General features: G+C 37.6%; 1 protein-coding gene across 1 annotated transcript; it reads left to right on the top strand.

Annotated features, from left to right (window-relative positions):
- The first annotated feature begins 186 nt into the window (after nt 1-186).
- LOC140142860 (uncharacterized) lies at nt 187-24410 on the top strand. Its single transcript, XM_072164881.1, has 25 exons — nt 187-279; nt 384-485; nt 850-948; nt 1062-1160; nt 3954-4052; nt 4174-4272; nt 5753-5815; nt 7658-7762; nt 7983-8057; nt 11641-11757; nt 13589-13822; nt 14145-14256; nt 14557-14717; nt 14925-15128; nt 15400-15980; nt 17470-17686; nt 17783-18010; nt 18777-18917; nt 19811-19838; nt 20000-20368; nt 21387-21512; nt 22064-22402; nt 23135-23176; nt 23704-24012; nt 24249-24410. The coding sequence occupies exons 1-25, from the start codon at nt 202-204 to the stop codon at nt 24296-24298; spliced, it is 4077 nt and encodes a 1358-aa protein (XP_072020982.1). The 5' UTR covers nt 187-201; the 3' UTR covers nt 24299-24410.
- Nucleotides 24411-24902: the final 492 nt, after the last annotated feature.

The following is a 24902-nucleotide window of genomic DNA, read 5'->3' as shown; positions in this document are numbered from 1 at the left end:
TTCTAGTAATTTCACTGATATTTGCAAACTTTTATTGGGGAACAATGCCAATGTGAAATCAGAAGCAAAATTGATATATTGTATTTGATAAAAATATTAAAGTGAAGCACATTAATCTTCTTTGGCAAAGTCGGTGTATTTTGTACATACATTACTCACGAGTAAGTCTCCTCTTTATAGGGTGGTGTCACAGCTCTCCATATGGCAGCTTATCATAACCATACTGAGACTTGTAAACTCTTATTGGAGAACAATGCCAATGTGAATTCAAAAAGAAATGTAAGTTTACTTTAATCAATTGATTGAAACCAAACGTATTCATAGAAAGATAACAGATTGAAGCACATAACTCTTTACTCACGATCCTTATTTCCTCTATATAGGATGGTTCCACAGCTCTCCATTTGGGAGTTTCTTGTAACCATATTGATATTTGCAAACTTTTATTGGAGAACAATGCCAATGTGAATTATTCAGAATCAACTGTAAGTTTACTTTGCTCTATTGTATTGATAAAAAATAACAGTGAAGCACAATAATCTTCGTTAGCAAAGACAGTAAATTTTGTAAATACATTAGGCAATAGAAACAAACTAGTTCGATCTTTCGATCGACCATCGGTGCTTGGTCGATCCTCATTATTTATGAAATCAATTAAATGAATATTGTTAATTGTAACAATATAGGAATCTTTGCATGTATTGATATTGACCAATATAAATATAGCATCAATTCTGATTAATTAGTTGTTAGTTCATTAATAACAAGTATCGAAGCAAAGACGGTCGATCCAAAGATCGAAAAAATGTTTCTGGTGCCTTACCCATGATTCTTATCTCCTCTTTATAGTCTGGTTTCACTGCTCTACATGCGGCAGCTTATCATAACCATACTGATATTTGCAAACTTTTATTGGAGAACAATGCCAATGTGAATTCAGTAACAAATGTAAGTTCACTTTGATCTCTCTATTATATTGATGAAAAATAACAGAATAAAGCACATAAATATCCGTTGGCAAAAACAATGCATTAGTCGCAATTCTTATCTTCTCTTTATAGATTGGTGCCACGGCTCTCTATTGGGCAGCTTATAGAAACAATATTGATACTTGTGAACTTTTATTGGAGAACAATGCCAATGTGAATACAGAATCAAGTGTAAGTTTAATTTTACACCTGTATTATAGACCAAAGATATTGGGTATATGGTCGAATCCAACGAAAAGTGTACACGGCATGTTCAGGGCCATAACTTAACAGTATTAATCAATTGGCATTCGTTTTTGTATTGTGTTTATTCGCCTTGATCATAGCCTACGCTTCGCGCCATATATAATAAGACCCCCTTCTGTGAAAAATTTAGACACAGAGACCCCAAAACATGCTATTTTTACCCATTTTTTCAAAATATTTCTTAAAGTATTTTTAAAAACATCTAAATCAGTTATGAAAAGAAGTCATTGGATTGAATCTAAATTGATTTCCTGAAAGGTGTGTATTCAAAGATTGCCTGTTCAATTTTTCACATATTTGTACATAATTATGAATTTTTGGTGATCATTTTTGAGTGGTATTTTTTACATTACCTACGAATACAATTTTTCATAGCACTAGATATATCTTTAAAAATGGAAATCACAAATAAATGCGCAATTGATACAAGCTTTGATATGTCCAATACTGAAATGCATTGCATTCGGACATCTTTATTATTGTGTTTAGCTGCCAGAAATTCTAAATGGCACAAAGGTAGGTTTGGTAAAAAATATGCATTACCTCCGAATACATGTTAAAAGCTGTGTCATTTCCACAAAATGAGAGAATAGTAAACAATAGTTAAGCAATAGGTGCAGGGTTATACACTATTTATTTATACCAAGTTTCAATAGCCTGTGTTTAAATATTTCTGAGATGTCAACAATAAAAGCAAGTATTCGTAGGTAAATTTCGGTAACCGAATGTTACCTACGAATACAATTTGACATCATGACAGTATTGTGAAACACCATCATTCATGCTAATGCCCATATTGGTACATAAAGAAGGCCTGTATGTTTGCTATCAAATTATATGTCAATGAAAGTTGCGAATTCACATACATGCCCACCATGCAAAAGTGAACACGGCTTAATTGTTGCAAAATATGTACTGAAATAGACGACGGTCTGCTCATTTGAAAGAAAAATCAGATTCAAAGAAGATTAGAAGGGGATAAATACTTGGATTTGTCAACTATCATGTGTGCTTCATTTTAAATGTTTACCGACCTTCTGGTTTCTAAGTAATTTGTGTCCAAATTGATTTATTCGAAGGTAACTTTTGACGTTTTCGCTAAGGTTACCTACGAATACCATGGAAAAAAACTACTGTTCTCATTGGCTCATGATCTAGACAACACAGTGATGGACCCTGGTATAAAGCTAATTGTAGTTGCCCTCAAACGAAAGGCCACAAGACGTAACTGACTCCAAGATGGACTTCACAAGTCTGCAATAACGGTTTTAAGCAATTTGTGTGCAATTAAGCAAATTAAAGTCACTTTAGTGCCTTTGTTTCTTACTTCAATCCTCTTTCAATCGCTGTGAACCGACATTATTAATACATGATAGGGTATAAAGTATCAATAAACGCACATAAAAAAATAATACATTCAAAGTGCTTTATAAAATGAAGTTTTGATTGCGATATCCAACAAAAGTCTAATTCTTACCTACAAATACTGAAATGTTACTTACGAATACAGCATAATACATGACATGTGTAATGAAGTGTCCCTACCAATGGAAATTAATTGTGAAAAACTTTAAGCGGTACCCCAGGACACTATTATTACCCATATACGGATTCATTCAACAATTATTTATTATGTAAAATTGCTGATTACTACTTGTATATCAAAATGAAGTGGTCAAAATCTTGCTAAAAGCATCAAAATTTCCGCAAATAGATTCATCAGGATTGTCCATTGAAAATTATTTGAATTGTTCTAAAACAAATCCAGTAAAATAGGTGATGTTGACATACCTCTCAATGACGTTTCGTGCTGTGTCACAGCACTTTCTTTGTCACAGCACTTTCTTAAACGTCATTGAGAGGTATGTCAACATCACCTATTTTACTGGATTTGTTTTAGAACAATTCAAATAAGCATCAAAATTTGTTTGACCTAAGGTAATAGCATTTATTCATTTAGACGTACCATCTGAAAGACATCTAAAAACTACCATTTTATTAATTCATTACCATAATAGCAAAATTTAAACCTCTAAACTCAATATAGATATTGTTAAATCGCTCATGTTACCTACGAATACCCGGGTTTCTTCACCTTTTCATTGTATAAAGCGTTAGGTGTATGCGTATAATTCCTAATATTCTTGAAAACATATATCCTACTCGTTCTTATACAATGTGTAAATTGAGTCATACTCATTTGATAAATAAAATACAGAAACTGACCTAAACTTCATTTTCAAAAATAAACTAGCATAAATTGACTAAGATCATATTGATCGCGTTATAAAAATAAAACAAATATTTTCTGGTTGAGCTAGCATTTTCCTGACACACTGTGGTCTACATTACACGAAAAAAGCGTTAATGGGAATATTCCATTTGTTTTAGGTTGATTAGTATTGCGATAGTGAAAGCATCCTAGTGGTATTCGTAGGTAACATTGGGTTTTGATATCACATTTACTATCACACGTCCTGGATTTATTTTTCAAGATTAGTAATGGCACTTTTGGAACCTATAAGGCCAATATGTCATCAATTAATGGGCAAAAGGAAAAAATTGTGGAGACATTTTTATTTCGGACTTTTATTTTTGGCCCGTGGACACTTTTGGTTGGATTCGACCATATACATAGATAACAGAGCACTTAAATATTCGTTGAACAAAAACAATCTAAATGCATTAATACTGACGATTTTTATCTCCTCTTTATAGGATGGTTCCACACCTCTTCATAGGGCAGCTGCTAAGAACCATACTGATACTTGTAAACTTCTATTGGAGAACAATGCCAATGTGAATTCAAAAACAAATGTAAGTTTACTTTGACCTTTTTGTTTGTTAACCAAACATATTCATAGAAATATAGCAGATTGAAGCACATAACTTTGCTGTAAATGCATTACTCACGATCCTTATACTCTTTATATTATAGGCTGGTTACACACCTCTCCACAGTGCAGTTTTAAATGGTCACACCGGTTCTTGCGAGATCCTATTGAAGTACAATGCCAATGTAAATGCGCAAGCAAAGGTTAGTTGTTATGTAAAATTATTCATAATGTTAGATATGAAAATGTGAAAATGAATCACTTGAGTAATGCTTTATCTACCAAAAAAACGTTGACAACGTAAAGAAAGCAGCAAGTTTTAAAAAGCCCCCACCTCGGCTCAATTTTTGAAACTTGATCCCATTTTGAACATCAACAGCAAATACAGTATACTTCTATGTGATCGCAGCCTTATGGAGACCAGACTTTAATTTGAATTAGGATTTACTCTGTCTTCTGAATACCCACTGTACGGAATGTTACGTCACAAATCTGTAATATTAAGGTTGTTACGCGTGTCTGCCATCGACTTGACAACAGGCACACCCCGGTACAAACAATTGAATACATGAATACAAAACCCACCCAAGTCCATGGGAAGTGATTTTGAGAGAAAAACCTGTGTATCATTTTAATTCCTTCAGTTAGATTTACCTGGTCAATATGGTAAGTTTTACGTGCAAATAAGTGGATTAAACTGTATTAGGTATGACGATTAGCATTTCAGGGACTTCGTGGGGTTCATTTTAAATTTTGGACTTGGGTGGTTTTTTGAATCATATAAAAAGACAACAATGTTGGGATGAGATTACCACTAGTAAGGTAATACAAAATAAAGCACACAGGTATGTATAATGTTGATAAGCATTCTGCCATGTAATATAAACCACACACGTTCCTTGATTAAACCCAATTTTTTTTTCAAAAGTCACTCTCTAGCAATGAATGTATTACAAGTGGACTTTTATACATACTGTATTTCAATCAATGTGTTATACGACTCATATCATGGAATTGGCAGGTTCTTTCATGCATGCTATTTTTCACATGCTCAATAGACACAGGATGAATTTGAGTTGTTCTTTATACATATGACAGGCCTATGTATAGCAACAATTTCTCATGCTTAATTCAATTTGGCCAAAGTATGGACTTGGGTGGGTTTTGTATTCATATATTCAATTGCAACTTGTTTAAAGTCGTGTTTATGACAAAACGATTAAAAAATTGTAGCTTTAATTATTGTTCTGTTAGTTTCTGTGTGGCACATCATAAATACACATGTGTTTTTGGTCAAAATGGCAACAATCTTTTTTCACTTGGCATCTAGAATCTTTCCCCTTAAAACCCGAAGTGGCACCTAAACTGAATCATAGTATAGACGAATCCAACGAGCCAAGTCATGGTCAGGATTTGGTCGGCCATGACTGGTGTAGTGACTGCCCAATTGATTGGATTAAAGCCGCTTAAAATTCGATTTAAAATACCCTCCAAGGCCGCATCATTTAAAATACCCTCCAAGGCCGCATCATTTCACATTTTAGGTGAGATGGAGCCGACGGGGACCCAAATATGGCTGCCATTGAGGTGTAGGAATGCGTGAAATTGGATTCGTCTATATTATAAAGGTAAATCAACAATTTTGAAAGGTCTTTCATTGTCTTCTTGCCTTTTTACTTCCAGGGCGGAAACACGGCACTCCATTTGGCAGCACAGCGAATATATATTGTGAATGCGATAACCCAGGTTAGTTTTATTTAGCCATTTTTGTCATTTGTATGTAAAATTATTCAAGATCAAATGAATCACTTAAAGGAGTATTTCGTGATCCTAGCATCCTCTATTTATGTCATTTTTCATTAGATATCCACGAAAAAAAACCTATTTCCAAAATTTCAGTTGATTCCGATTTTGCGTTCGCGAGTTATGCATGATTATGTGTATTACACTGCTCCATAGACAATGCGTTGTAATTTCGTTCTGGTGCACCAGAACGAAATTCAACTTTCACGATATCTTTGTTAAACGAATTAATCTGCAAGAAATATATTGTACATAAACATTATGTAGCCAGAGGTTTCCAGTGATGTAAAAATCTCAACTTTTTTGAGAAAAGTGGGGGGATGAGGCTGTGGATCACGAAATGCCCTTTTAAGAAATGCTTTATCTTTCTATTTAAATGTGGAAACAGTATCTTCCACCAACAGGATATGTTTACGGCTCTCTACTAGGCAGGTTCTGATGGGGACACTGGTATTTGCGAGATGCTATTATTTCAGTATATTTTATTAAATTTGTCAACTTATGACCCAAAGGTCAAATTGAATGAAAAATATCTGTATATTGACATAAAAATTTCATAATTTAAGGGGAGAACAAGGGAAGTGAGACCTTTTAGACACTGTTTTGCATTATATCTTTAAAGTAATCATGATAAGTACATAAAAGTACACATTTCCAGAAAGGAAATAATGCAAGAAATCCAACTATTTTTTTCTGAAAAAATGAACAGTTTTGAGAAAAGCCAAATTTGTTTTTCCATGTCAATTTGCTTTGGTCCACCATAGCAACATGTCTTAAGCTTCCAAATCGATGAAAATTTCATTTTATGTTCTAAGGTGTTCTAAGCATTTTTTCTGACCAGCAGAAATAGAGGAAGACCAAGTTACATCAGTAGGTCGACTGGGAGCTTTTGTATCATGATATCAGCTCTTCATCATTGAAACTAAACTTCTTGAGGAGACAAATCATGTACAGCCTGTCTCAAAAAAATTGTGCAAGTGGAAAGCGACATCTTTGGCAATTAGAAAATAGTGTTGTGACAGTCCTGTCTTTCAAATACTGTTTGTTTCATTCATTTTGATTTCGACAATCCAGAGATCTGCTTCACTAAACACAAATGTATGAAAAGCTTTTTGTGCCACTTTTTAGAAAATTCGCCAGCGAAGTGTTACGTGTAATCCGATTATCACCATGTCAGCTGGATCACGGTTTTGAGTTCTGCACCACGATCGAAATGATCGCAGCGCAAAGTGCATGGCATGTACTACCAATTCCAAAAGGTGCGTGATCCAGTTACCAGGGAGTTGTGTAACCACTTCGCTGGCGAATTGAATAGAATGTTATATCCAAATTCGCCAGCGAAGTGTTATGTGTAATCCGTTTATCACCATATCAACTGGATCACGCTTTTGAGTTCTACACCACGATCAAAATGATCGCAACACAAAGTCTATGGCATGTACTATCAACAAAATTGCTATGGTAGTTAATCCGATTAACTACGTCACTTCTACGGCGTATATGGATGACCTGACCGTTCCCACACTCTAGCAAAATTAGACGAGTTCATTGAATGATAATGGACTAATGTTTGGCTCCAGAATGATCTACGATAGGATCAAAATATGATTGAAATCATCAAGAAAGCCAATCATAATTGTACAGCCCGTCTCAAAAAAAAATGTTTGAAGCGAATCATTAATAACCACTTAAAAACCAATAAAGAGTGTTTCAATATAGCGAATACGGTTGCTGACAAAGTCACATAAACCAGGTCTTTTTGTCTTCTTGCTTTTTTACTTCTAGGATGGAAACACGCAGGTGCTGCATTTTTCAGCAAGGCAGCAATATTTCATCAATCTATGCATCTTACTCATTGAAAACGGTGCAGATGTTTCTACAACAAATTCGGTATGCGTAAATCATCTGAAAGAACAACATTGTTGATTTGTTCTTTTTGTTGCCCGTGATGCTCACATTTGCTGCATTTCTGACAACGTATATAATATGTATATATGTGATAATGTAGCCATTTGCAAGTAAACCTTAAATTAAAATAAACCAACACATTTGAACATTACAAATTGATTCGTTTTGATTTAATAATTTTCCGTGGTGTGTTTCTATTCAGAAAGGTGACAAACCAATCTTCATGCTTCCAATATCTGACAAGAATGTCTACGATTTAGTGCACAAAGCCATGGAGGTAAACTGGAATCTCATTGTTTTCATATGCATATTCCTGTAAATGCTATGTTTGGGCACCATAATCTTACCAAATACTCGACTTATCACTTGTCCATTAACCCTAGAACTACGAGGGGGGTTGTACCAGCCCCCTCCCCCTTAGATTTGTTATCCGTCATAAAAAAAAACGCGCGCGCTTAAACCCAAACGACGTAAACTAATCGTAAATCTATCCTTTTCAGCGCTCATTTTAGTGATAAAATATTTACTAAGTACCTTACCCGGCTGTAGGACCGGCATCCAAAATGACCATAGAGGGGGAGGGGTATGGCAAGTATATTGCACAATAGAACAAAAAAACCTGGTTTTTCGTAGATAAACCTGGTTTTTCGAAAACCAGGTTTTTCGGTGAAAAACCAGGTTTTTCGGCCGAGAAACCTGGTTTTTCGCCGATAAACTTGGTTTTTCACTGATAAACCTGGTTTTTCAAACGAAAACCAGGTTTTTGAATTCGATTGTCATAGTTTTTCGAAAACCTGGTTTCTCGGTCGATAAACCTGGTTTATCAAAAACTATGACAATCGAATTTGAAAACCTGGTTTTTCGATTGAAAACCAGGTTTATCAAAAAAATATGACAATCGATTTGAAAACCAAGTTTATCGGCGAAAAACCAGGTTTATCGGTCGATAAACCTGGTTTATCAAAAACTATGACAATCGAATTTGAAAAACCTGGTTTTCGATTGAAAACCAGGTTTATCAAAAAACTATGACAATCGATTTGAAAAACCAAGTTTATCGGCGAAAAACCAGGTTTCTCGGTCGATAAACCTGGTTTTTCAAAAACTGTGACAATCGAATTCGAAAAACCTGGTTTTTCGATTGAAAAACCAGGTTTATCAAAAAACTATGACAATCGATTTGAAAAACCAAGTTTATCGACGAAAACCAGGTTTCTCGGTCGATAAACCTGGTTTTTCAAAACTACGACAATCGAATTCGAAAACCAGGTTTCTCGGTCGATAAACCTGGTTTTCAAAAACTATGACAATCGAATTCGAAAAACCAGGTTTATCAAAAAACTACATTGTATGACAATCGAATGCTCCTCGAAAACCGGAATTTCCAAACCATTAGTAATGGCGACACACTTCATGGCGCGCGGGCATGGTGTGATCAACGAGGTAGAAAGGATAGAGCGCCCTGCTCGCCGAATCTGTGAAGCCGGTTTGGGTGGTGTATAGATACACAAACAGGCGCGTAGCCAGCATTGTCAGTCCGAGGGGGCAAACGTCTTTATCGTCCCTATTCTTTTTTATCGCAATATCGCGTGTGTGTAGCACGCCAGTCTATTTGTTTTGGTAAATAACGAGCGCGCGTAGCGAGTGAGCCGAAATTTTTTGGGTTAAATCTCCCTTCTCCCCCTTTTTCTTCTCCCTCCCTCTTTCTTTCTTTCCCTTTCCCTCCTCTTCCTCTCCTTTCCCTTCTCTTTCCCCCATTTCCTTCCCTTTTCTTCCCTCTCCTTTTTTCTTCCTTCTCTTTCTCCTCTCCTTCCCTTCTTTTCTCTTTTCTCTTCTTTTTCCGTCCCCATTTTATAAAGGCAAGCACGCCTGAATCTGGTATTTCATCGCTCCTGCCGATTTGGTAAAGGTGCTCTTACATATACCCTTGAAGATTCCACATCCATCCTACCAATATCATGTTAAAAACCTGTAAGCACATCATGATTTATCACTAAATGGCGGACGGAAAATTGCTGAAAATTTGCTGGCATGGAGTGTACAGTACCAGGGGGAATCGATGCGTGTACGAAGTTGTGGTACTCGACAGTTTGTTTTCAAGCTCCTTGTAGGACTATGTAGCGTACAAACCACAATAAATCAGCAAATCCACTCGGCTTCATAAGCGTCTGTTGTTTTTATATTCCCCGTCTCTGAAATCAATGATGTAATCAAAATCTACTCAATATTCATATTTTCGAACGTTGTTTGCTCCAGTCCAGGCCCTGCTCCAGTCCTCAATACAACACAGTGAAGCGGCCGTGAGTACCGGTATTCGAGGCCTGGAGGATCTAGCCTAAGTGCAATCGGGGAGTGCAAGCGTATAGTATTCGATTGTCATAGTTGTTTTTTTGATAAACCAGGTTAATCAAAAACTATGACAATCGAATTCGAAAAACCTGGTTTTTCGATTGAAAACCAGGTTTATCAAAAAAAACTATGACAATCGAATTGAAAAACCAAGTTTATCAGGGAAAAACCAGGTTTCTCGGTCGATAAACTTGGTTTATCAAAACTATGACAATCAAATTCGAAAAACCTGGTTTTCGATTGAAAACCAGGTTTATCAAAAAAACTATGACAATCGAATTGAAAAACCAAGTTTATCGGCGAAAACCAGGTTTCTCGGTCGATAAACCTGGTTTTTCAAAAACTATGACAATCGAATTCGAAAAACCTGGTTTTTGATTGAAAACCAGGTTTATCAATAAAAACTATGACAATCGAATTGAAAAACCAAGTTTATCAGTGAAAACCAGGTTTCTCGGCCGATAAACCTGGTTTCTCAAAAACTATGACAATCAAATTCGAAAAACCTGGTTTTTCGATTGAAAAACCAGGTTTATCGACGAAAAACCAGGTTTTTCTGTTCTATTGTGCAATATACTTGCCATAGAGGGGGGCACCATTAGTTTCTACAGTAAAATCGATGATTTTCGTTTCGCTCTTGTAAAATTATTCCAAGAGCTACTGACGTTTTACTTGTTAGGCTGAAATAGTCATTTAGGAGAACATTTGGTGAAATCGCATTTCGTAGATTTTCTACATGTAGCCGAAAATTTATTTTGACTAAATTTTTTGGCATAGCCAGAATTTCCCAAATTTGCATGGGCGCCCTCACATTATGACGTCATAGCGACATTATATGAGGAATGTTTGTACTTATTTTGGCATCAGTGAATAGAGGGAGGAGACCCATAACTATACATTAGTACCAAATATAATATGTATGACGTTTATAATATGGCTCAGTAATTCTAGGGTTTTAAAGTATTGAATTAATATTTTTAGGTCCACTTAATATAAAAGACAATATGAATCATGGAAATTTCCATCACTGAAAAAAAATTGGAATTGGAATAATCTCAGAATGTTATCCTGAATTTTTGTATTATCACATTTAAAATAAAACAATGCCATACAAGATTCAATTAACTCTGTGGCAGTTGTGAGATCTGATAAGGCTTCCTCCCTCTCAGCTGACAGTTAAATAAATGTGCACATGATTTTTTTTTTTTTTTTTGTAAGTGGACGGCCCCCTTTTCCTTGGTCTGTATTTTCAATTATGTTCCTTTCTTTTCTTTCCATATAGGTCAGCATTCTTCTATTGACCTTTAGCCTAGCTTCAGCATTTTGCTTGAGCCTGGTCCTATCAGAACCCGAGGGTGTCTCCACACGGAACGGCAGTTTAAACAAATTTCATATTTACACCTTTGTAATCACGTATTTCGAAACCGTAACTTTCAGCCTAAAATAGTTTTCAGCCTTTAAACAAATAGGTCTAATTAGTGTACTCATATTCATTATAATCACTTTTGTAGAGAGCAAAGTACAAGGACTTGATGGAAACGGGTGCCACTCCAGTCGAGGTCGTCAAATTATTTGTGTGTGGAGCACCGTCAGCTGGGAAGACAACTTTAAAGCACTCCCTCACACAAGTATGTATGAATTCCATGCATTGTATTCTTTTGCTTAGTTAAGTATTTACATTATTAACATTATTATTTGCTACTGCCGTACAACCTGATCTTTTTAGTCTGTCAGCTTAATTCGTATACTGTGCCTAAAGGCAAAGTGTGGATTCATAACGGATTAACAACGGTTGGCGCCTGTACAAAGGTATAGGAAGGGTTGTTGAACAAACACATAATTAGGCCTGGTCTGCTGTATTGTTTGAGAGTTGACTCCTATGGACTTAGATGCAACTTTTAACATAATTTGAAATTACTTGGTACTCTAGGTCGGTAAACATGAGTAAGATTTTATCTTTCCCTAGAGAAGTCCTTTTGAGAGGGCTGAGCTTTCGGAACTCTAGAGAGTGCCATCTTCAGAGCAACTAAATAAACATGATGATGCGCCTTATATACACTAGGGGGAGCTGTCAATGGGACATGTCAAAGTGATTGATATAAAATGTCAAGAGGAGGGATGTCAAAATGATAGACAGGAAGTGTCAATATGTCAATATAAGAGAACTTCCTGTGTAGAGAAACAAACAAGCTAATTAACTTGGTCAGAGGTCCTTTTTAATAATCTATTCCATTCAGGAGGAATGTCCACTCCTTTGTCCCTATTGAAATTGTCTGGAGTGGAATGGATATGCCAAGCTTCTATGAACTTCCTTTCAGACCACTTGGTCAGTGTTGGTGTTCATGTCCAAAATCTTGGTATTGTCCCAGTCAATGTCGTGTTGGTTTTGCCACACATGCTCAGCGACGGCTGATTTTTGTGTGTTACCAGAGTTGGTGTCTCTTTGGTGTTCACTAGTTCTCTTCTTCAAAGTTCTGCCAGTTTCACCAATGTAAACTTGGTCACAAGATCCACAAGGAATAGAATAGATAGCTCCTGGCTGGAGGTCCTTGGGAATTGGGTCCTTGGGGTGTACAAGTTGCTGTTTAAGAGTATTGGTCGTTTTAGAGTAAACGCGAAGGTTTTTCTTTTGAAGAACTCTGCGTATAGCTTCAGAGGTCCCAGCTACGTATGGCAAGATGACAGTAGCATTAGGCCTAGGTTCGTTAGTCGTGTCAGTCCTGGCAGGTCGGGATGTAAAGTCATGAATAAACTTAGAAGGGTACTTGTTGAGCTTCAAAGCTTGTCGGATGTGAGTCTTTTCATGGCGTTTCTCCTCAATGTTCGACGAAACATTGTCAGCTCTTTGGAACAGTGAACGCAGCACGGAGCGTTTGGCTGATTCTGGATGGTGCGAGTCAAAGTTAAGATACTGGTCAGTGTGAGTTTTCTTCCTGTAGACTGTAGTATCAAGTGAAAGGTCAGGCTTTCTCTTAACGAGGATGTCACGGAAAGTAAGCTGGTCATTGGTCTCCTCCTCATAAGTGAATTTGATAACAACCTTACGCAGATTGTTGAGGTGGGTCAGAAAAGACGCTAAGTGTTCACGCTCGATAACACAGAATGTGTCATCAACATAGCGTTTCCAAATCCGAGGTGGGTTAGGAGCGGTCAGAAGAGCTTCTTGTTCAAAAGACTCCATAAACAGGCCAGCAACTGGTGGGGAGAAGGGGGGAACTCATCGTCAGGCCATTATTTTCAAGGTATAGGTCCTCTTCAAACATGAAATAAGCATTGTTCAAACAAAACTCCAACATGCGTCAAATGTCAGAAACGTGGAGAGATGTCCTGTCAACTGTCCTGTCAAGTTGGGTCGTCTTTTAGTCGGTCCATGGTCATACCAATAGCTTCATTCACACACACTTTTTCCCACAACTGTTACGCCAACGTACCTCTTATTTTATGTGTATTTTTATTCAGGATCTCCAAGAAAACAAAAAAGAATCTGACAACGATCTCCCACAAGAGTTTCCATACAATCCGACTGCAGGCATTGATATCGACAAAAGCGCAATCGAAGGCGTAGGAGTCTTTAGGATATGGGACCTTGCTGGACACGTGGAATACCATATCTCTCATGCAATGTTTCTTGGTGCAGAGAATTCCATATTCATCGTTGTGTACAATCTGGTCAAGGAATTACATAAGCAAGATGTAAGCACACTTAGTTAACATTTTATTTCATAAACAAAATTAAGGTAACTCTGGTAAATATTGATTGGTATCTTGAGTCATAAATACTTTTGATAATTGCATCGGTGAAAAATATAGACATAATTGATTAAAAGTTTTAAATTAACAACAATTTTGTTATTTTTTAAAATAAAAATACATAATTTAGTAAATACTGAAAAAAACATGAGAAATACTTGATAAAAGTAATGCTTATAACTGATTTATTTTAAATCTGCATAAATTGTTACTTGAATAACTCCTCATAAACGTGTATTGTTTTAACCCGTTACAAATCATGCAGCTCCGTTACTGGTTGTGCTTCTTTAAGTCCGGACATTTAGTTACACGACCAACTAAACCGAGAGTTGTCATAGTTTCTTCCCATATGGATCAAGTTAAAGACAAGAAAGCAGGTAAGGTACACGGAATATTGAAAGAAACAAAATTGACTTAACATACCGGGTTCATCAATGCTTAGCAAAGTAAACTTTCTCATTTTGAGAGTATGTTTGTCAGTGATGACCGGAAGCGCCGGGAGCCGACGCAAACACGGTTTTAATACTCGATCCTGTACTTTCCTGATTCTCTTTTAACGACAGGAAACCTTAAGAGTCTATGTTGACTTGCTTAATATAATCATAATTCACCTTTCACCTTGACTTGTAAAATTGCCAACCGAAGGAATTTATGTTGCCTTTATTTTAATTTTATAGGTGGCTTTGTGGCAAAACGTAACCTGAAGGAGATGAGACTCCTATTTAAGGAATCCCTGGACATTGTCGATTGTGTACTTACTGTCAATGCTTGTAATGCTACTGATGAAGGGTTCGAGATACTGAAAGAGACACTGAAGCATATGGCAGCTGACATACTGGTATGTGAAGCAGCTTTCCGTTCCCTTTAACATGTTTAATGTATTCTAATTATAATGGCTTTGTTCCTCTCGGTCTCTCTGACTGTTTGTCAGTAGAGTGCGCACACGGAGCACTCTGTAGCAAAGTTACACGTGCCTTTATGACTTGTGACGACCCCCACAGATTACACGTTTCATTCATACATTTAACATTTCTCTTACACAAAGGGAACTCGAATGCTACCAGCTATCTGTCAAAACATATTGGATCAGGGTCATCGTTGGTACACCCCACACTACCCTGTTCTACCGTGGTCATTTTTCTTCGATAGAGTAAAGGAGATTGCAGCAAAGCAAATCAAAAATATTGAAAGTATGATCGACGGGGATATCGTCCAAGCTACTGCTACATATCTTCATGAAATGGGCGAGGTATATATCTATGACTTTTTAAAACTTATTGCCATAATAATTAAACATATTTCATTGCCAGAAGTATTGGAAAATATTTCAGCTTGTGAAAATTAGAAACAAAAATGTACATAGCCCCGTGTGTTGCCTAACTGACACTGGACCTAGTAATTAACAACAACCACAACAACAAAGTAACCCCAATTTAATAATGCGTGAATCGGTTTTGATGTTAACTAATATTAATTAATATTTTCCCTATAAATAAATGTAATATCATCTCTTTTCACAGATCTATTTAGCAAAGGAACAAGATGAGGATAGTGAATCTTTGGTCATTATGAACATCCAGTGGCTCTGCTCAAACGTCATCGCTAAAGTCTTAGCAGGTGATGAGTTTCCAGCCGAGTTTCAGAAACTACCAGACAAACCTGTGTACACTGAGGAAGAACTTCGGGATTTCCTGGAAGCGGAAGAAGGACTTGGCTTTGAGCTTACTGTGATGCTGCTGGAACATCTCAAGATCCTCTTCACCACCGATGATGGAAACTATTTGATTCCATCCAAACTACCGCCATCATTGCCACCGATCCTGATAGACAAGAGCGACAACTCACAACTTTATGGTATTCGTGTCGAGTGTGCTGATGAATCCGACATGTTCTCGCCAGATTTCTTCCCGAATATCCTACTCCATATACTAGGATGTCATCCTGAATCGCAAGGAAAAACCAACTATTCCAACTCCGCCGTCAAGTTTGTTTCTCCTGTTGAAGGCATGTTGCAGTTGACGGACATGAGCAGGGCAATTAACGTTGCCGTTGTGTGCGAGAATGAGGCCGATAGAACTAGAGTGCATTCTCAACTTCAGTCGTATGTATATAGCAAAATAGAATGCAATCTATCAATCAATCACGCTCTCAATCAATTAATAATTAAGTATTATGATTTCTTAGCATTGAAGGAAAACAAAGCATGTCTAGTATATAGATATATAAACCAAATTTTACAAATAGTTTCACGGCATAGCCTCACTTACGATCATTGGGTCATGATTGGGTATACCGATCATCAGACGGATAATTTGTCATAGTTTCAACAGAAATGCATAGACATGTATATACATTCTGTGGTGTCAAAATCATGACAAACTAAGCCACTCCCAACACAGCCTCCTCTACTCCAAAAGTAGTCGAAAGTACTCAACCACTATACATACATACATACAATAGGCTTTTATATAGCGCCATTTCAAATGATCACGGCGCTCAAAACAACATAGCATGAAATATATAGCAAAAACATGATAGAAAATAAGCAAATGCAATAAAAAGCAATTATATTTGTGAAAACAGAAATGTTTTCAGCCCTTTTTTGAACACTGGCAAAGAGTTGGAGGACCGGACTGAAACAGGTAGCTGGTTCCACAACTTAGGAGCTGTGAAACCAAAAGCCTTATCAGCGGCTGACTTAAAAGAGCGGTAGTGGAGTTTGGGCACATGCAGGCGAGTGGCATCGGTGGCAGATCGAAGTCCTTGTCTTCCAGGGATATATAATGTCAAGGAGGATGCCAAATAATCCGGCCCCAAGCCAGCAAGGCACTTATACACATACACCATGGCTTTGTAGTAGACTCTCTCCCTCACCGGCAGCCAGTGCAATTCATGGAGCAATGGGGAAGCATGGTCTTTCTTTGCTGCAAGAAAAATAATCTTGGCTGCCCAATTCTCTAGTCTTTGAAGACGAGCAATTTCAGTGACATTCGAACCTAAAAGTAAGATGTTACCATAATCCAATCTGGATAGAACGAGTGAGCGAATAACATTGTTACAAGTATCAAAGTCTAGAAAATGACGAATGCGAGAGATGTTACGGAGATGGTAAGTTATGCTGCGTGAGAGAGAAGTAACTTGGGTGGACATGGACATTTGGCTATCGAAAACGACACCACGGTTGCGCACAGTCTCAGTAGGCTCAATCACAAAATTACCAATGTGAAGCTTGACAGCAGGCATGCGGCGTTTGTTGAAAGATGATAAAGCAACAAAAAATTCAGTTTTTTCATTGTTCACTATAAATAGTGGGGGCGTAATATACGGGGCGTAATATACGCTCACCTATAATGGGTTTGAGCATTTTTAATTCCAAAGTTAGTCACTTGAAAAATAAGCCTTGTTATATTACGTCCCCACTATTTATAGTGCACTTTAACGGTTAGCAACGGTTCCCTTTTCCAGAGGTCTATACTTTGATTTGGTTTCTGCGTTCACCTGTAATGGGTTGGAACACTTTTAATTCCAAAGTTACTTGCCCGAAAAATAATACTTGTTATAAATCAAGTTTTACATGTTTTGTGTCTCAGGTTGCAGAGATCCATTCAAGTGTATCTTCGTCAACGTTCACCAGGAACAGTTGTCACATGGAAATTCCTCAGTCCGAAGTCATTGAAAACTGAGTACAACCTGGAGAAGGTTTTGTATTATGAGTTGAATGATTTGCACAAAGCTGAAAAGGGAGACGGCATGGTGTATCATTCACAGCAAGCTCATAAAGATGACATGACCAATGTTCTTTGCCAAGTAAGTGGAGTTTGATTTTTCTGATAGAACGATTCTTTACAAAATCTTACAATTACGGGTGCATTGATTTATCATTACTGCTTGGCATTATTTCAGGGTGTCGATAGAATGTTCATCACTAAGTTTGGAGGAGTTTGTGGCTGGGAGTGGATACCAATCGAGCTTCAGAAGATGATATGTGCAGTGCTAGACAAACCGCATCCACTAAGAAGTGACTACAGGATGATTGCAGAAGTACTGAAGGTTCCAGATGAGAGGCTTGAGCAGCTTATTGGATTCTGTTTGTCTAGCCGGGGTCACTCGATAACTGCTGAAATACTACAGGTATGAACGGGTTCGGCAATTATTATAATATAGTCCGACGTTTTGCCGGACCTTTTCCACTGCGGCACACTTTGCGTTTTCGGTTCTCCGCAATGATTTTCGGTTCACGGCGGCGATTTCCCCCTCGAATTATTGCTTTCTCCAGGGCTTTGTTCTTCTTCTTGACTTTTGTTCATGCGTTTGTGTCTGTCTTAACAGCAAAACGCCCGTATTAAAGACCCCGGAATATGTCATTATCCTTGAGACTATTATATAATAGCCAGACGTATTATGTTCGTTTTGCGACAAGGCAAAGCCCTGAACAAAGCTAATCATGGTGATAAACATCGCAGCCGCGCCAAGAACTGACTCTTGCTCGCTATGAAAACCGCAATGATAAATATTGACTGGCCTTAAACTCCCAAGCAAGTTTTCCTGCTGGATTAGGTCTGAGTTGTTGCGGTGACACGAGGGAGAGCGAGTTAGCTTAACAATTCTGTCCTCGTTTTGCACCAATGAGGTCCTGGGTTCGAGCCCCGGCAATTCCCATGCGGCTTTGTGATTTTTCCCAGGTACGTCGGTTTCCCCCCTGCATAGTCCAATGGTTCTGATTAACCGATAAACATCAAGATAATTCAAGTACCCAACCCAACCCAGGGTGACAGGAAATAGAGTGTAGAAAAAACTAATGTTGGCAATGTTTTGCGACGTCGACATAGCTTGAGAAATAAAATAGGTTTTACCATGAGTGCATAACAGTTTATAACTTACATTTACATTTATACAGGAAGTGTGTGTAACTCGTCGAAGAAATGGAGACAAATTGACAATTCAAGAAGTGGTGACGCTACTGAAACATCCAGGTATAATTGGTCGCGATGACTTAGCAAAGGAAATTGAATCCATGTTGCTGAGCATGGGCCACGCTGTAAGTGTATTATATTGCATACAGATACACACGGATAAAGAACTAAGTAACCAGTTATTTGTAACCTTGTTACAAAGACGGTCATAATATGAACCAGTAGTCAAAAGCCGCATCTTTTAGCTCGGATTTAAAACCTCATTTGTGAAATTCTTCGGGATATAAAGACACGATTATCCAAAAATCCCAAGGAAGATGCAAATGCAAAGGTTGCAGTTTACTCCATTGTGAGCTCTGATTTGTACATAAGTGTTTTCAAACAGAACTAGCGCTGTGCTTTCCATTGATTAGAACATCATAGTGCAACTTTTGATTCTCAACCGATTTCAACAAATGAAGTCTTAAAAACAGATGGCTTTAAGCTAGTTGGCGCAGCGGTTGTTCCCTCACCTTGCACCACTGAGGTCCCGGGTTCAAGCCCTCAGACTCATGTGCACTTTGTTTATCCCGATTCCATGCTCGCTCTCACACCTTTTCTCCGGGATCTTCGGTTTCCTGTTAAGTGTGACGAGGCTTGTGGATCAACGTCTAGGCGTTGTGCCTGTGCCTAGCGCTCTATAAATCACTGCAACCAGCCTAGTTGATGATGTGATTGTGATGATTCACCATGGAAGCGAAATTGCAGGGCTTTGATCCCTCTGAGATCTTGGAAAATGCGCTATATAAAACACCAAAATTGTATTTAATTTAATTTATTTAATTTTGACATATTTGTCTTTGTTTCAGATATACTGGGTTAAACATACCTGGTACCTTAGTTCTTTCGCTGTCTGTATTTGAATTACTAGTACAGTTTCAAATTGTACTTAAACCATAGACGCTATAGCTAAATGAAATATAAACCCGATGACTCTACTCAGAATCAAATATTAACTTCGTATCCTTATTTTCTGCAGGTCCAAGACGAAATAACTTGTGAACTTGGTAAGATATCTTTATATCATAGATTTGCTGAAAATGGTGGTCCTTACATTTTGTTTTTTGTTTTGCATCAAAATCATGATATTTTTCAAAATATAATGTACTAATCTCTTAGATTCTACTTACATTTCTAACAAAATATCAATTTGTTGTTTATACCAAAGTCGTCCCAGCTGACCTTCTTCTTTGGCGTGCAGTTTTAAGACGTGTACATCAAGACATAAAACGCAAACTCAAAGCAAGCCAACTCACAACTTATCTCGTGGATGACGGTCGTTTTTTATCTGAAGATGATGAAGATGAAATAGACACCAAAGAGAAACACGAAGGACGCCGCAAAGCAGTAGATCTCCTGCTGTGTAAACTCATGCAGCTGAAGCAGCTAGGATGGCATGAAAGGTTCCTGACCGGACTGCAGCAAGAAGAGCCAACTTTGGTACCGGTTGTGATTGAAGCACGTGACAAGCTTCTACAGGAAAGATGGTTTGCTTCCATTCCGTCTGTGTCAGTATCACAACATCAGTATGTGACTGGTAGGTGTGAAATGGAAATGTCGTATTTTAAGAAAACATTTCAAATATGCACGGATCGGAAGCATAGAAATATACTACAAACTTTTATTGGTATCATTTCGCCTTCTATAAGCGCCCTCACATATCGTATCTTGCCCATTTAATCTTGGATCTCACTCTCGCATCCCATACCTCGCCCTCGTATGCATGCCAAATACCATATATGTGACCCGGCAGCACAAATGAGCCGCAAATTCCCTAAATTGTATTCTGAGTTACGTTGTAAAATGTGTACGAAGGTCGTATTCATCGGTAACTTAAGCTAGCCCGACATCTGTCTCATTTTGATAGTCAAAACTAAGCAATAATCCTATTGTTGAAGTGGATAATAAGCTTCTACCTTAGATGGCTATAGAACTTTTAATAGCTCTGGTCTTTGTTTGCTTTTGCTAAATCCTGTTCAAGTGGTGGGTTACCAGGCATTGTATTTTGTACAGGTATGCATAACCAACAATTAACAATGAGAGAACTTTCTTAAACCTCGTTGACTTGGGGATGATTTGAAATGACCGCCAATTATGACTGTTTGATATTTATTGCCAGCAATGTGGAAAAAGAGACACACGTTAAAACGTAAAAGCTATAATTTTGTTGAAGGAGCAAAGTTTAACAAACCATAACCCCGCTTCTGGATATCGTTTGAAGTCAAATGATATACCATTTTAAGTTTATGATGTTTATTTTTAAACACGAAATAGAACAAAATTGACCGGGGAGGAATTTACGGCTCATTCGCCGTGAACGGTCACATATAAGGCTATGAGGTGCGAGAGCGAGATGCAAAGTTCCGACAGCAACTACTTTTTAAAAATCTTGTGTGAAACTACGTAAATGACCATGAACGAATAAAGAAAACTCACATCTTACGAAGTCTACTTTCATCCTTGAATTGAGGTTATAATGTTTCGACGGGTAGCTGCTTCCTTGATTTTTTTAATTGTCATTATTATTTTTTGTACTTTCTATGTTTTCAAAACAGATTTGCTCCCGAAGAGGCCATTGGACATATCAGATGATGTACCTGGGGGTAAACTCGTACCAAGAATGCAAGATGTGGTGAAATTCAATCCAGAAGAGCTTCTTCCTTACAATATGCCTGCAAAAAGTGAGAAAATGATGCTTTTCCACATATCGTGATTTGAATGAATATATAAACCTTGCTGGTTGGTTTTACATCATTATCTTCCAACCAAGATTGATTTTATCTGCGAGCGAATTTTGACATATTTGTCTTGTGAGATCTTGGAAAATGGGATCTTTCAGTTAATCTTCCACAAAGGAAGTGTGATTTTAAATGGGTGGCTCCATTTGAAATCTACACCCCCTGTGTGGGAGATTAAGGTTATGTCTTTCACAGGGGTGTATGGCATTCAATAGGAATATCCCAATGATATCTGCATCATTGTGCCCATGAATAATCTATAAGCAACCTTTTCTACGCCAAAGCGAAATATTGTTAAGTTGAGATGGTCTTCTTTTTCAACTTTCTGACCGGAGGGAGGGTCAAGAGGCGGGAATGGCAAAGGTGATACAGAGGAAGGACCGCTTCCCTCTACCTCCTTGGCTGTGCCAATGCTGCAAAGAACAGTGTTTCAATATACACAATGAACAATATGATGACTAGTATCATTATGCCTGAGTATGCTTATATTTCAGACAAACTTAAGCTACTCGACAACTTCCAGTTAGTACTCAATCGACCATCTGTAAGAGCTAAGCTTATCAGCATCATCACCGAAGACATTCTTGACTTCTTCCCGGACCTCCCAAGACTCCACAAAGACGAAATACTTCAACGGTTCGTCAAACATGGCCAGCATAGAGGAGCAGAATATTTTCTGGACAAGCTTGAGATAATGGGTACATCATGGCCCAAAAATCTAATGGTAGCTCTCGAAGCACAGAAGCACTACGACCACATGCAGTATTTGTTTGAAGAGTTGCAACATTTGCTACAGGAAAGAGAACACCGGACGGAAAGAGAAGATAGCATGGGTAAGGTCCATCTGTGAAACATTTGATTTTATTTGAATTCCCTACTTTGAATTTTCCCCTCCCTTTCAGGACAAACAATCTAGTTTTGGACCAATCACCCAATTTACCATCAACCATGTTGACAAATGTTTTGTTGTTGTTGTTGTTTTGTTTGTTTTGTTTGTTTGTTTACCCAGGTTGGTCCGTGAGGAACACATGCTAATCCATGGAAAACCATGGACCGTTCCAAGCTTATACAAATGCACAAGCCTGGATAGCCAGTGTAGGCTAATATATGCATGCTGGCCTAGATAGCTTTGATAAACAAAGCAAGAAATGGAAGAAAATAGCTAGGAAAAAGAGAAAGAGAGAAGGCCACTCCCAAACACAATGTACAATTTTACTCTTAGCCCTTACTTCGTGAGAAAGGAAACTGGAATTCCAATCTCAGGCCCCGATGCAAAGGTGTGTGTGTGTGTGTGGGGGGGTTCTGGGTTTTTTATTTGGTTTTTGTTTTTGTTTGAAGATGCTAATGTATCCTAAAAAGTTACAGAAAGCCATAAATCTGATTTTTAAAACATATTTTGATCAATCGGAGACTCCACTGACTGGTTTTGGTTCCTTATAGGCCCGTCTCGACTACGTAAGCGATACTGGATAAACGATACTGTCTGGTTGTCATTTATATTATATATTATTTTGTAGTCTTTTTTTTTTTGTTGTCTTTCTGCATTTTCTGATTTTTTTCTGCAGGCGTTCCACCCAAATCGAACAAATCAGCGGATGAAATCGCCAGTAAGTTGAATATAACAGTCTAACTGAAAAATAAAGCCCACAAATAGGCTTTATGTATGTCCTCAATACACGAGATTCCAAGGCTCATTTTTATCGGTTTTATTTTCTCACACGTGTATAAGAGCGAAAACCTTCATTTTTATTATTTGTCATATATAACTCAATAAATACAATACATAGGGAAATATCAATGTAACCAGTGGTATCCTTGTCTCATTTCCAATAAGATCAATGTATTGTGCAGAAATAAACTGTATAATTGATTTCCTTGACACATTTCCTATAAGACTGATGTATTACTCTGCAGGAATATATATTGTAACCAAAACTGGAAAGCTATGACCTGAAGGCTCTGACCCGCCTTAAATCAATCCCATTGGATTAGGGTTTATTTTCATTCAAAATAAGTATCTGTGAACGATACGTGAACTTATGCGTCCTAAAATTATGCTAATTAGCTTGCTTGCAATTAATGTAATTGCTTTTAAGCAGACGTCACAGATTTCTTTTCAACATCTTCCACGCAGGAGATCTTCAACATCTGCAGATTTGGGAAAAGGTTGTCAATCTTAAGATGGGAATGCTGCGTGAGATTGCCTCCGAACCAATCATCCATAGTCTGTCTTTACATATGCCAGACTTCCTCCAGATGTACAAAAGTGAGTTTGCTGCCAAGAGGTCATCGGATGGCGAAACAAAGGCTGTGAGATGGATCTTGGTACGACTGCAGAAGTCTAAAGATCTAAGGTGGCCTGGAGCGCTTCAAGATATTTTGAAGTGTAACGACGCATTGCTGAATGAAGTTTGGAGGGAATTCTGGAAAATCCACGACGAAGGTTTGTTATTTGGTATTAAATATCAAGTATTCTTTACATACAAGCAAAATATTTATAAATATGGCAATTAGCATATTCCAAACAGAACACACGTGTCTAAAAATCTTTACACGGTAATATTTCGGATTCCGTTGAGAGAAGAATTCGCAGGTAATTATAAATTTGCGACCGTCTCATTATTATTATTCTCAGATGGGTAATTTTTATTTCTTTATGTATTATTTTATTATTTTCAGGATGCATATGCATGGATCACCTTCCGGAGATTGCAGTGGCCACACGATAAGGAGACTTTTGGTCCAGAAGATGGGGTTTGCATGGTTTAGAACAAGACCTCATGACTAATTCTTTCCAAAATCAGATTTTGGTATCAATATTTTCAGGAAGAAATCCCATTTTTTTAAAAAGTTATTAGCCAGTATAACATGCTCTCACCATGTGGTTAAGCTAGTGGCGTAGCCAGAGTGCAACGGGGCAGCTGCCGCATAATATAATATCATTTTGAAGCTTGCATTTTATACTTGGTACAGATCAACGATGTAAAATAATTACGAGTAAAATTATTGTGTTTATAGGCCTACATAATGTGGATTTGATCGAGACAGACAACGCTTCATCCAGGCGTGACGAATGTGCATACCATTAGGCATCCGTCTAGAGATCGGAAGTTCGTGGGTTCGATTCCCATGCCGGCACATTCTCTTGCTTTTTTTCAAGTTGGGTTGTGTGCCGGTCGGGATTTGTATTTATTTGTTGTCATGTTTAATTGTAACACTTTTGGTTGGTAAACTGTTCATTCTTCTTTCTTTTTCATACTATTATAAGTCAACGCTCGCTATATACACTATTATGTCAAAAAAAGAAAAAATCCCGTGCATCAACATCTTCCA

This window comes from Amphiura filiformis, chromosome 20, assembly GCF_039555335.1.
Source record: "Amphiura filiformis chromosome 20, Afil_fr2py, whole genome shotgun sequence".
Lineage (NCBI taxonomy): Eukaryota > Metazoa > Echinodermata > Ophiuroidea > Amphilepidida > Amphiuridae > Amphiura > Amphiura filiformis.
The sequence above is the reverse complement of the archived record's forward strand: the minus strand, read 5'-3'. Positions and strand labels throughout refer to the sequence as shown.

Excerpts from the sequence above, each read along its gene's own strand:
- LOC140142860 (XM_072164881.1), top strand. The coding sequence starts at position 202 with ATGGCAGCTTATCATAACCATACTGAGACTTGTAAACTCTTATTGGAG. Across the intron at positions 4,053-4,173 it reads ATGTGAATTCAAAAACAAAT|GCTGGTTACACACCTCTCCA; the intron begins GTAAGTTTACTT and ends TTTATATTATAG. Across the intron at positions 19,839-19,999 it reads CGAAATAACTTGTGAACTTG|TCGTCCCAGCTGACCTTCTT; the intron begins GTAAGATATCTT and ends TTTATACCAAAG.